Genomic DNA, 14422 nt, shown 5'->3' on the forward strand with positions numbered 1-14422 from the left:
ATACAAGCGAACTGCTGATGAATCGCGGCTTTAAAACACTCCAGTGTTCCTGTATCTGTGGTTACACTCACTAAACAGCGGTGAGTTCAGTAAATTGCTGACCTTCTAGGCAAGTCACAGTCATTTCTGTTGAGCACGTGAACACAAGGGCAAATCAGCGCTGTTTAAGAATGTGATTGTTAGCTGGAAATGGACGTTTCAGTATCGATTGGTACTGAATTCCATTATCATGACAACCCTAGATGAAAGATTGCATTTTCTACAGGTGGTTTGTCAAGCCCACTCACCTGTGTGAGGCACACTCAGAATTGCATAACATTTTGATTATCCACCATTTATATTTATGAGCATCAGTAGGGTAAAGTAACAACAGTGAATTCAAAAAATACGAAGAGAGAAAAAGAGCTGATCATTTTTTGACCCATGCTAGGTCCACAGGACTGAAATAGTTGATTAACTATAACTTTACAATTAAAAATTAGCCTTTGTAACATAGATGTCTTGTACAACCGGTCCCGTGAAGTGCTTTAAGATGTGCATTTATGTTCATGTGCGATGTAATTTCAACTTAAATAAGTGGGCCGGCAGGATATTATAGAGGGCGGGACATAAAGTTTATATATATATATATATATAGAGAGAGAGAGCATTTGATTGGTGAGAAGATTTGATGCGAAACTAAAATAGGAGGTGATATTTTTGTTGTTTTTTTATATTTTGGATCCACTGATTCATGCAATTCAGTGAGGCTTGGTGATATTATGTTGCATTGGACATAATAAAAGATGAGCTGAACTTTCCACTCCCATCTGCACTCAAGGGACTCTACTCTCACACTAAGTTGACCTGTTCAGTAACTCTGGCTTTAGTAACTCTAAATACCTTTGTTGCATGGAGCAAGTTACTGTTGACATCCCAGAGGACGTCTTTTAAGCTCCACGAAGACCAAATTTTAATTCTAGGTGTTTTTTCTCTATTATTTAAAGTCTCCAATTGGATTTTGATCTTTGGCCCTCCAATCTGACGCCAACGGTTCTGTGACATAACATGACTGGAACTCAGTGATTTAAAGTCTTGGGCAAGCTTTGCTTCTGGTAATTTCATTAGAGAAACTGCAGCCATGTTCATGTAGCTTAAGATTTGGTCCTCTAAAACCCCAGAAGACCTGTGAGCTGTTTATATAGGCTGAAGGAAAGAAGGAGCTTTATAATCGCTTGGCTCTGTTCAACCTATTTGTTTATCCGTTCTGACAAGAGCTAAGGTTGTTAAAAAATGCCCCTACTCGTTCCAAAGACTGCACTTTCTCAACTGATTTTAAGAAGAAAAGACTCTGAGTTATATGGCCACATGCTGAATTTACACAAATCACTATATAACAACAAGGAACACATGCAAAGAGCCTATATGAGGATATATGCACATATATGAAACCTATATATATATATATGCACATACTTGATAATATATATAGGGTATACAGTTGAAGTCAAAACTAATAGCCCCCCTGAATTATAATCCCCGTCATCTCTCTCTCTCTCTCTCTCTCTCTCTCTCTCTCTCTCTCTCTCTCTCTCTCTCTCTCTCTCTCTCTCTCTCTCTCTCTCTCTCTCTCTCTCTCTCTCTCTCTCTCTCTCTCTCTCTCTCTCTCTCTCTCTCTCTCTCTCTCTCTCTCTCTCTCTCTCTCTCTCTCTCTCTATATATATATATATATATATATATATATATATATATATATATATATATATATATAGATCCCACAATTTCTGTTTAACGAAGAAAAGATTTATTCAACACATTTTTAAACACAATAGTTTTAATAAGTCATTTCTAATAACTGATTTATTTTCTCTTTGTCATGATGACAGTAAATAATATTTGACTAGATATTTTTCAAGACACTTCTATACAGCTTAAAGTGACATTTAAAGGCTTAACTAGGTTAATTAGGTTAACTAGGCAGGTTAGGGTAATTAAGCAAGTTGGAGTATAATGATGGTTTGTTCTTTAGACTATCAAAAAAGCCTAAAGGGGGCTAATAATATTGTCCTTAAAATGGTTTTTAAAAAATTAAAATCTGCTTTTATTCTAGCCGAAATAAAACAAATAAGACTTTCACCAGAAGAAAAAATATTATCAGATATATTGTGAATATTTCCTTGCTCTGTTAAACATTATTTGGGAAATATTTAAAAAAAGAAAAGAATCAAAAGGGGGGCTAATAATTCTGACTTCAACTGTATATGTGTATATATGCCACATACTAGAAAAATTGAGGTGTGTGCATATACAGGCCATAAAGGTCTCTTATATTGCTTCTTTATATTCACATATAAGCCCTATACTGTATGTACATACAAGATATGTCTCCTATATAGCTCATATCTCACTTTGGCAACTGTCATACATGATGACAAGCTCATATTTTCTATTATCAAGGCAATAACTAAGAACTAAAAAAAATGTGCGATATATGTGTATGTGCGAACACTTGAAATTGATATCACATGTAATTGGCATGTTCTGGAATTTACCTATGGCAAATAAGTCAGAGCCCACAAAATTGGCAGTTTTCCTATATTATATGTACATATATGCACATAATATAGGAAAATGGCCAATTTTATGTATGTCACATATATTAAAAACCTTTATCAAAACTCATATTAGAAGATATGGTTATATAGGTTCTTTTCGTGTGGGTCTTGGAAATCAATCTGGGATAAATCCTTTGGTTTTGTCTTTTTATCCAAAAGAGCATAACGTATTCTCCATATATTATCTTTTAGAAATGACAGAGGATTAAAATTAACTGGTACTGTGATGCTCTAAAATGTCACACAAAAAATAGATATACAGTTAAAGTCAGAATTATTAACCCCCCTGAATTATTAGCCCCCTGTAATTTTTTTCCCCAATTTCTGTTTAACGGAGGCAAGTCATTGTATAGGCAAGCCATTGTATAAGGATGGTTTGTTTTGTTGAAAATCCCCCCCAAAAAATTGCTTTAGGGGGCTAATAAATTTGACCTTAAAAAGGTTTTTAAAATATTAAAAACTGCTTTCATTCTAGCTGAAATAAAGCAAATAAGACTTTCTCCAGAAGAAAAAATATTATAGGAAATACTGTGAAAAACTTCCACCTATAAGCTTTACGTACTTCATCACTTTTAATCACATCCCTCACAAAATGAGTTGAAGTTTGCAAACTTAATCTGAAGTGTTTCCATACCTTCCAGTGTGGTTCCCACGCCTTGCAGTGGTGCCCCTTGTCCCGAGGAGTAGCGTGCGGTCACGGAGAGCTCATACTCTGTGCCTGGTTCCAGATTTTTCAGCATGGTTGATGTGGTGTCCCCCTTAACTGTCACCTCTTTTTTCACACCACTTATGGTGGACTGGTAGAAAACACGATACTGAAGGACTCTTCCTGGTGCTGCGGCCCAGGACAGCTGCATGGATGATACAGTCTCGTCAGAAACCCGCAGGTCTCTCGGTGAGCCAAGTTCTATTAAATGTAAAGAAAAAAGCAGTTAGAAATAGAGTAAACACTGTAGTTTTTGGAAAACAGGCTCATTTTACAGCTTCCCTATGAGTTAAACAGTTGTGTTTTACCATTTTTAATCCATTCAGCCAATCTTTAAGTCATGAGCACTTTTAGCTTAGCTTAGTATAGATCGTTGAATCAGATTAGATCAGTGGTTCTCAAAGTGGGGGTCGGGAGACGCCCTGAGGGGACATGGGACAATGATAGGGGGTCGCTTGGTGATTTCCAAAAATCTAATAAATTTGATTAAACTATTAGAATTGCCATATTTTATCCATAACCTTCTGAAGATAAAAACATTAGTTAATAGTTACATTAAAAAGCAACAACATACAAATAAAAAGCCATCAGCCTTTTCATTTATTTTCATAGGATTGTGTGTTAGCGTCAGCTGCAGCAGGTTGATTTTAAAGCACCAGGTTAAACTGTCTGACACCTTTATGGCAATCAAATACATTCAAAATAAATACAGGTCACTATTGAACATTGAGTATGATCATGGTGGTGGTCTCCAAAATTAAACCAAGAATAGACTTGTGTTGAAAACATTGTGCCCACCAGTCTCATTCGTTGAGATTAATACTAATATTAACAAATTAAGAAATTACCATATTAAATGTATTTATATAGGCCTATTTTTGTGTGTGAAACCTTTGTATGATCATAACCACCTCCGAAAAATCTGGGGGTCGCAAGTCACTGGCATTGTTATTTTGGGGGTTGCGGGCTGAAAAATTTGAGAACCCTTGGATTAGACCATTAGCATCTTATTCAAAAAAATTACCATAGAAATCTGATCATTTTCCTATTTAAAACTTGACTCTTCTGTAGTTTCATTGTGTACTAAGACCGACTGTTGCTATTTTCTTGGCTAGAATGAACTAGGAACTGTACTCTCATTTTGGGCGTAATCATCAATTAACTTTGCTGCAGTACCATAGTTGTAGGAGCAATAGTACTGCAAAGTGCCTGAAAATAGTCCCCAGCACCGTGTCTAACACTTGCACTACCATTTAGAATTTGTATAACATCATTGCGCCTGCTGCAGCCATACAATTTTGATTATTATGGCTGAATAAAAATAAAGTTCCTAGCCATGTTAACCAAGAAAATATATTTTTAATTTTCCATCTCTACAATGCAACTACAGAAGAGTCAAGCTTTATATAGAAAATTATCCAAAAAATATTATTTAGAGTGAGATGCTAATGGTCTAATCTGATTCAATGATCTATGCTAAGCTAAGCTAAAAATGCTCCCATCAGACCTGGAGATTAACTGAATAGTGTCAGAAACTATTTAACTCCAGGAGAGTTGTAAAATGAGCCAATTTAAAAACAACAACAACAACAAAAAATCCTTTAACATAACCCATCAGGTGAAAAAAAACAAGTCTGATAGCAAGTAAACAACACATTTCTCCCCAAATTGAAGAATGTCTTTAGCATGCTTATTACAACAGAATGAGAGTATAGTTCCTAGCCATATTGACTAAGAAAATATCGTTTTAATTTTTTTGTCTCTATAATGTAACTACAGAAGAATCAAGTTTAAACAGGAAAATTATCGAAACTTTTTAAAAACCTTCAGAGCAAGATGCTAATGGTCTACTCTGATTCAACTAGCTAAGCTAAAAGCTAGACCTAGAGTTGACTGAATGATGTAAGGAACTACAAAACTCTAGGAGAGTTTTAAAATGAGCAAACAAAAAATTCCTTTAACATAATCCATAATTCATAATAATTTTCCATAATTTTTGGAAAAAAAAAACAAGTCTGAAAGCAAGTGAACAACACATTTCTCCCCAAATTGAAGAATGTCTTTAGCATGCTTATTACACCAGAATGAGAGTATAGTTCCTAGCCATATTGACCAAGAAAATATACTTAAAATTTTCTGTCTCTACACTGTAACTACAGAAGAGTCGAGCTTTAAATAGGAAAATTATATATATATATATATATATATATATATATATATATATATATATATATATATATATATATATATATATATATATATATATATATATATATATATATATATATACATTTTTTTTTTAAGAGTGAGATGCTAATAGTCTAATACGATTCAATGATCTATGCTAAGCTAAGCTAAAAGTGCTTCTGTCAGACCTGGAGACTGACTGAATGGTCTAAGAAACGATTTACCCCTAGGACACTTGTAAAATGAGCCGATTTTAAATCAAAAGCAAAAAGGTTTTTTTTTTTTTTAAGAGAGAGATGCTAATGGTCTAATACAATTCAATAATCGATGCTAAGCTAAGCTAAAAGTGATTCTGCAAGACCTGGAGACTGACTGAATGGTGTAAGAAACTATAACTCCAGAAGAGTTGTAAGATGAGCAACTTCTTTACAAAAGAAAGTTCCTTTAACTTAACCCCCAGGTCTGATCGCAAGTGAACAACACATTTCTCCACCAATTGAAGAATGTCTTTAGCATGCTTATTACACAGAATGAGAGTATACTGTTGTTCCTAGACATATTGACCAAGAAAATATACTTTACACTTTCCATCTCTACGATGTAACTACCAAAGAATCAAGCTTTAAATAGCAAAATTAACAAAACTTTTTTTTTAATCTTTGAACAAGATGCTAATGGTCTAATCTGATTCAATGATCTATGCTAAGCTAAGCTAAGGTAAAAGTCAGACCTGGAGATTGACTGAATGGTGTAAGAAACAATTTTACTCAAGGAGAATTGTAAGATGAGCCAATTTAAATAAAAAAATTTCCTTTAACACAACCCCCAGGACTGATCGCAAGTGAGCAACACATTTCTCCCCAAAGTGAAGAATGTCTTCAGCATGCTTATTACCAGAATCAGAGTATAGTTCCTCGCCATATTGACCAAGAATATATATTTTCAATTTTTAATCTCTACAATGCAACTACAGAAAGGTCAAGCATTAAATAGGAACACTTATGTTTTATTTACATTTTTGAGCGAGATGCTAATGGTCTAATCCGTTTCAATGATCTATGCTAAGCTAAGCTAAAAGAGCTCCCGCCAGACGTGAATAATATCTGAATGGGCTCAGAAACTAACTAACTTATTTACAAATAGAGTTGTAAAACAAGCCTATTTAAAAACAACAACGACAAAAAAGTTATTTTAACATAAGCCATGAGGGGAAAAAAACAAGTCTGATCGCAAGCGAACAACATATTTCTCCCCAAGTTGAAGAATGTCTTTAGCACGCAGCATGACATAGAATCTGATTAAATAGGAGTGAGAAAACTGATGTGTTGACTGAGAGATTTAACACAAGCACTGAAAGTCGTGACCTGCGATTTGTCCTTTGTAGATAATAACAGCAGACAGACTGCAGCTGCATTGCTGTAGGCAGCCATAAAGGCTCTGCTGGCTCATGCTCGGACACTAACTACTCTCAGGATTGATAAAGAACCCAGAGGTTTCGCCTAACCAAACAGACATTCATCGCCAACTCAATGACAGAAATTCCAGGAAATGTCTAATAGAGTTTTTATCAAAATCGACATTGATTTTTCCATTCATTTAAGCTATTGGCTGCTCAACCAATCACTGTAAATCTTTAAGCCATTTTTAAATACCACACCCTTGATTCACGCCTTCAAGTGATTTGTAAGTCTCATCATATCACAACTATAAATGTTTAGGAAACATCCAATGGCAGTGCCAGAATCTGTGTACACGTCTTAAATAAATGATTTTTGTTTTTTGAGAAAGAGAGATGGTAATAGTCTAATTTGATTTAATGATTTATGCTAAGCTAAGCTAAAAGTGCTTCTGTCAGACCTGGAGATTAACTGAATGGTGTAAGAAAGCAATTAACTCTAGGAGAGTTGTAAGATGAGGCCATTTAAATAAAAACAAAGTTCCTTTAACATAACCCATCAGGTGAAAAAAACAAGTCTGATGGCAAGTGAACAACACATTTCTCCCCAAAATGAAGGATGTTTTTAGCATGCTTATTACACGGAATGAGAGTATAGCTTCTAGCCATTTTGACCAAGAAAATCTACTTTAAATTTTCCATATCTACGATGAAACTACCGGAGAATCAAGCTTTAAATATGGACTTATTTTTAAATATTTGAGCGAGATGTTAATGGTCTAATCCGATTCGATGATCTATGCTAAGCTATGCTAAAGTGATTTGTAAGTCTGATGATATCACAACTATAAATGCTTAGGAAACATCCAATGGCAGTGTCAGAATTTGTGTGTATACATCTTAAATAAATGAAAATACAGTTGATTTTAGGACTGTCAAATAAGACTATATACATCACATGGACAAAAAAAGTAGTGTTTCATATTATGGTCTACCGTTTATTTCGCGGTGTCGAAAATACATTGTTTATGGTAGTACTTGTCATAATTCATACGAGCGCAATATTACAAGGCATTACAAGAATACAGACACTAATATCATTTTATTTAGCGAAATTTGTATTTTTATGTTGGACATGTAACCTTTAGTTTTGAAAAGTGTTTTATATTTTGTACATATTAATTTTAGATTTGTACATTCGCCCTAAAGTAAGAAATATGATCAGATATGAATGAGTATATTTAGACTAAATATTCTGATTTACAAAATGAAATATTCTGATAATATTGCTATCAGGATGTGAGATTACATATATCGTGATCAGTGGTGGAAAGAGTACTGAAAAATCCGACTTAAGTACCATTACTTGCCTTAAAATGTAGTGCAAGCAGAGTAAAAGTCTCTGTTGTGAATATTACTCAAAGTATTTAAAAAATAGACCTTTCAAAAGTATTCAAGAGTAGTGAGTAGTGAGTATTACCAAACACTATCAAATACACAAGACATGTCATGTATCTTTTTGAATGGGGAAAAGTATAATGGTCAATATGGTGAATAAAGCCCCGCCTATTAGTACATGAGCCAATCATTGATCGATATATGGCGAATAAATGGCGATATGGCGATATATGCTATAAACTGACAATATTACGGGGGAGGGGCACGGACCAGACTTGAGTTTCTGTAGATTTTGTGTGATTTGGATGTTTAGAAATTAAAATAAAGAGACAGTTGTTGTTTCACTTTATTGGTGATTCCTAATATAAAAATTCAAACGTAAGTTTGGCAAGCAGTTTTGGAGAATTTAACGTTTGCTCATTCAGACAGAATGCCAGAGCCTACTGCCTGAGAGGTGTTTCAAAGATGGCCGCGGAGTGAAATGTGAATACTTTGGTATTACGCTGTAAAAAGCTGATGCATTTACATGTAATTTGTGCATGTGTGTAAACGTAACATTCTGTAGTGCATTTAGTTATTGGCCATCAGGCACACAACATCATAAGACGTTAATATTAGGTTAGATTTAGGTTGTGATGTCAGGTGAACAAAATTCAAGTCTAGCCAGCATCTAAGCACAACATTATTTTGATGTCCAAAAATGACGTTGAAATTTGGTTGATATTAGGTTGTGTTAATAAGTGACCAAAATCCAACGTCGAGCCAACATCTTTAACCAACGTCATATTGACATCAAATACATTTATTCATCAGTTATAGCAACCAAAATCCAACGTCTGATAGACATCATGGTGGTAACATCCACACATCGTCAAGCTGTAACATCATTAGACGTTGATATTTGGTTGATTTTCGGTTGGACATTGACGTCGGCCTGACATTGAGTTCTAATGTCAACTTGATTTTCATTTCCAAACAAAATGCAACGTTCCCATGACGTTGGGGTGCAACGTCAATCTGATGTCATGTTGATGTCTTGTGTCTGCTGGGTGTTTAAGGCCATTTTGGTCATCATACAGTAAACATCCGCCATCTTCTCATCAGTGACATGCATCTAAACAGTCTCTGGGTCAATGCGTGTAAAGATTTTGGACCTCTTCTTGGACACTTTTAATGCTACCAAACAGTTTGCTGCAATTATAAATCGCCCATGTCTTGAGTTAGTTCATTATGAGGCGATTTATCTTCTGTGTGCGATTTGATTGGACAGGAATCACTGAATTTTCTAATCCCCATAGACAAGAACAAATAAAGTAGTGACTGCAGGTTGAAGGGAAATAGTGCCGTAGTGCATCTAGTTATTGCCCAGCAGGCACACATATCATAAGACTTTAATATTAGGTTAGATTTAGGTTGTGATGTCAGGTGACCAAATGTTCATATTTAGTTGATTTTAGGTTGTGTTAGAAAGTGACCAAAATCCAACATTGGGCCAACATCTTAAACCAACGTCACATAGACATTTCTTCACCAGGTATGGCAAACAAAATACATCTGAAAGACTTCATAGTGGTAACGTCCACACATCGTCAAGCTGTAACATCCTTAGACGTTGATATTTGGTTGATTTTAGGTTGGACATTGACATTGGCCTGACGTTGGGTGCTGATGTCAACCCTATTTTCATTTCAAAACAAAATGCAACATCTCCACGACGATGGAGTACAACGTCAATCTGATGTCGTGTTGACGTCTTGTCTCTGCTGGGTGTTAAAGGCCATTTTGGTCATCATACAGTAAAAACATCAGTCATCTTCTCATCAGTGACATGCATCTAAACTCTGGGTCAATGCGTGTAAAGATTTATCTTCTTGGACACTTTTAATGCTTCCAAACAGTTTGCTGCAATTATAAATCGCCCATGTCTTGAGGTAGTTCATTATGAGGCGTTTTACCTTCTATGTGCGATTTGATTGGACAAGAATCACAGGACAATAGTGCTGTAAAAGTACTGATACAGCATTACAAATGTACTCAAGTGAAAGTAAAAGTACACACTTTCAAAACAACTTAGTAAATTACAATTTCTGAGAAAAACTACTCAAATACAGTAGCTTGAGTATTTGTAATTTGTTACTTCACACGACTGATCTTGATATGAGATTTTTGTCATATTGCCCAGCCCTAGATGAATGAATGTAAACATTTATATCCTATTGTAATAACCCAATAGTCTCATGCCTCCAAAGCAATTTTTAAAATGCTTCCACTCACCTTCTTTGGTTGTTCCATCAATCTGCATTTGAGGCCCAACGCCTGATGGGTATTCAGCAGCCACAGAGACACGGTAGGTAGTAACTGGGTAAAGTTGCTGAAGAACGATGGTGGTTTCAGGGCCGACTGTTGCAGTTTCAAGCAACCCACTATCCCCTTGGATTGGGACGTATGTGAGTCTATACCGCACCACTGGACCAGGAGCCTCCCTCCATGACACCCGAAAACTGTTGCTCGTCTCTTCTGAAACCTTCAGGTTGGTAACAGATCCTAATTCTGCACAAAATAAAAGATACAGGTCACAAAGATCTCTCTGTGAAAACTCAAGTGCTGACATGAATGTGAATAATACAGGCTCGTACCGTCAAGTGTGGTCTCATAGCCTGATAGCGGAAAGCTTTCTCCTTTCTCATATTGGGCGTAAACCTTAACCTCGTACTTTGTGACTGGAGTAAGGTGATATAAAACGGTCGTGGTAGAGTCTCCTGGAATGGACACCGAGGTATAACTAGCTTCTGAGTCTGCGTCGGGTTTGTATTGCACCAGGTAGGCCTGAACATCCACAGCATCTATTTCCCAAGAAGCTCGGAAGCTCCTGGAAGTCACTTCTGATAACGTCAGAGACCTGGGAGCAACCAGACCTGAAAGGCAATCAGAATTGAAGATATGAGGCTTTCTTTTTTGGTTTCCATAAAGAAATGTTGATAACACTTCTGTTTAAGTGCCAATTCTTACTATTAGTTGCTTATATCTGCCTTTTATTAAGATATTGACTGTTTATTAGGGCTTATGAAGTTCATGTTTTGCATGATCTTATTCTACATCCCCTATTCAATACATAAACCGAACTACTACCGAACTATTAATAAGCAGCAAATTAGGAATTTATTGAGACAAAAGTCATAATTAATGGTTGATTAATATTGAGAATTGTACTTAAAGTAAAGTGTGACATAAATGTTCAAATACCAAGCTATTGTTGGACTTCAGAAGGCTTTCAATGCAACACACCACTACTATTTTTTGGTTCTTGCTTGCTTTTTGTTGAGCTTAAAATTTTATTTTTACCAGTTTTAGAATCTCTGATTAATAATTTGTTTTGTGATCCATAGAAGAAGCCAGATTTTGAAAAAGTGTAGGCAAATGACCAAAAAAAAGATTGTTGGGTCAAATAAACCAATTAGGTTTAGGTATAAACCTAGTTTGAAGTTTGAAGCGTATATTGACGTACATCTAGACTAGAGGTGTTCGACCCTGTTCCTGGAGATCAACCTTTCAGAGTTCAGCTGCAACCTTGATCAAACACACTTGTTTTAACTACCAAGTGCTCCTTTAGATCCTGCTTAGTTGGTTAAGTTGTGTTTGATCAGGGTTGGAGCTAAACTCCGCATGAAGGTAGATCTCCAGGAACCCAGAGTAGACCCAGAAACCAACATACTTTTAAAGCAGTTATAGTCTTAAAATGAGACCCTACTCACTTCTCTTAATGTTCAGAAGCTCTTGCCCAATTCTCAGGCATTAATTCTCACTATTAACTAGTGTCTTACCTGCCTCTTATTAAGATATAGGCTGTTTACTAGTACTTATTAAGTACATGTTCTGCATGATCTTATTCTACATCCCCTAATCAATACCAAAACCAAACTACTAACTTAATAACTATTAATAAGCAGCAAATTAGAAATTTATTGAGGAAAAAAAACATAATTATTGGTTTATTAATAGAGAGAACTGTACTTTAAATAAAGTATGACCAAAATGTTCAAATACCAAGCTATTGTTGGACTTCAGAAGACTTTAAATGCAGCACACTACTACTTTTTGGTTCTTGCCTTCTTTTCCATGTGGTTAAAATGTTATATTTACCATTTTTGACACTCTGTTTAATAATTTGCTTTGTGATCCAGGGAAGAAGCCAGATTTTGAAAAAGGGTAGGCAAATGACCAAAAAAATGGGTTAAATAAACCAATTAGGTTTACGTATAAAACCAGAGTTTGAAGCGTATATTGACGTACATCTAGACTAGAGGTGTTCAACCCTGTTCCTGGAGATCAACCTTTCAGAGTTCAGCTGCAACCTTGATCAAACACACCTGTTTTTAACTACCAAGTGCTCCTTTAGATCCTGCTTAGTTGGTTAAGTTGTGTTTGATCAGGGTTGGAGCTAAACTCTGCATGAAGGTAGAAGTCCAGGAACCCAGAGTAGACCCAGAAACCAACATACTTTTAAAGCAGTTATAGTCTTAAAATCAGACCCTACTCACTTCTCTTAATGTTCAGAAGCTCTTGCCCAATTCTCAGGCATTAATTCTCACTATTAACTAGTGTCATACCTGCCTATTATTAAGATATTGGCTGTTTATTAGTACATATTAAGTACATGTTCTGCATGATCTTATTCTACATCCCCTATTCAATACCTAAACCAAACTACTAACTTAATAACTATTAATAAGCAGCAAATTAGAAATTTATTGAGAAAAAAAAACATAATTATTGGTTTATTAATAGTGAGAATTATACTTTAAATAAAGTGTGACCAAAATGTTCAAATACCAAGCTATTGTTGGACTTCAGAAGACTTAAAATGCAGCACACTACTACTTTTTGGTTCTTGCCTTCTTTTCCATGTGGTTAAAATGTTATATTTACCATTTTTGACACTCTGTTTAATAATTTGCTTTGTGATCCAGGGAAGAAGCCAGATTTTGAAAAAAGGGTAGGCAAATGACCAAAAAAATTGGTTAAATAAACCAATTAGGTTTAAGTATAAAACTAGAGTTTGAAGCATATATTGACGTACATCTAGACTAGAGGTGTTCAACCCTGTTCCTGGAGATCAACATTTCAGAGTTCAGCTGCAACCTTGATCAAACACATCTGTTTTTAGCTACCAAGTGCTCCTTTAGATCCTGCTTAGTTGGTTAAGTTGTGTTTGATCAGGGTTGGAGCTAAACTCTGCATGAAGGTGAATGTCCAGGAACCCAGAGTAGACCCAGAAACCAACAAACTTCTAAAGCAGTAATAGTCTTAAAATCGGATCCTACTGACTTCTCCTCTTGATGTTCAGAAGCTCTTGCCCAATTCTCAGACATTAATTCTCACTATTAACTAGTGTCTTACCTGCCTATTATTAAGATATTGGCTGTTTATTGGTGCTTATAAAGTACATGTTCTGCATGATCTTATTCTACATCCCCTATTCAATACCTAAACCAAACTACTAACTTAATAACAATTAATAAGCAGCAAATTAGGAATTTATTGAGAAAAAACCCATACTGTATAGTTGATTAATGGTGAGAACTGTACTTTAAATAAAGCATGACCAAAATATTCAAATACCAAGCTATTGTTGGACTTCAGAAGACTTTAAATGCAACACACTACTACTACTTTTTGGTTCTTGCTTGCTTCTTTTTTTTTTTTTTTACTAGTTTGAGACACTCTGTTAAATAATTTGCTTTGTAATCCAAAAAAGGAGCCAGATTTTTAAAAAGGTAAGCAAATGACCAAAAAAAGATTGTTGGCTCAAATAAACCTATTAGGCGTTGGTTCAAAGCCAGAGTTTGAAGCGAATATTTATGTACATCTAGGCTAAAGGTGTTCAACCCTGTTCCTAGAGGTCAACCTTCCAGAGTTCAGTTGCAACCTTGATCAAACACACCTGTTTTTAACTACCAAGTGCTCCTTTAGATCCTGTTTAGTTGTGTTTGATCAGGGTTGGAGCTAAACTCTGCATGAAGATATATCCCCAGGAACCCAGAGTAGACCAAAAGACCAGGTAGAAAAGAGACCAACATACTTCTAAAGCAGTTATAGTCTTAAAATCAGATCCTACTGACTTCTCCTCTTGATGTTCAGAAG

At 35.4% G+C, this 14422-nt stretch overlaps 1 protein-coding gene across 1 annotated transcript in view; it reads right to left on the bottom strand.

The window, feature by feature from the left end:
• The window catches only part of col12a1b (collagen, type XII, alpha 1b), a 219651-nt gene that overhangs the window by 174578 nt on the left and 30651 nt on the right, over positions 1 to 14422 (bottom strand). The window contains exons 11-13 of the mRNA XM_056480643.1: positions 10918 to 11196; positions 10556 to 10831; positions 3229 to 3501 (exon numbers count right to left, since the gene is read on the bottom strand). Of these exons, the coding sequence (XP_056336618.1) occupies positions 3229 to 3501; positions 10556 to 10831; positions 10918 to 11196 (828 nt within the window). The remainder of the gene's footprint in view (positions 1 to 3228; positions 3502 to 10555; positions 10832 to 10917; positions 11197 to 14422) is intronic.

Source organism: Danio aesculapii, chromosome 20, assembly GCF_903798145.1.
Source record: "Danio aesculapii chromosome 20, fDanAes4.1, whole genome shotgun sequence".
NCBI classification, from domain to species: domain Eukaryota; kingdom Metazoa; phylum Chordata; class Actinopteri; order Cypriniformes; family Danionidae; genus Danio; species Danio aesculapii.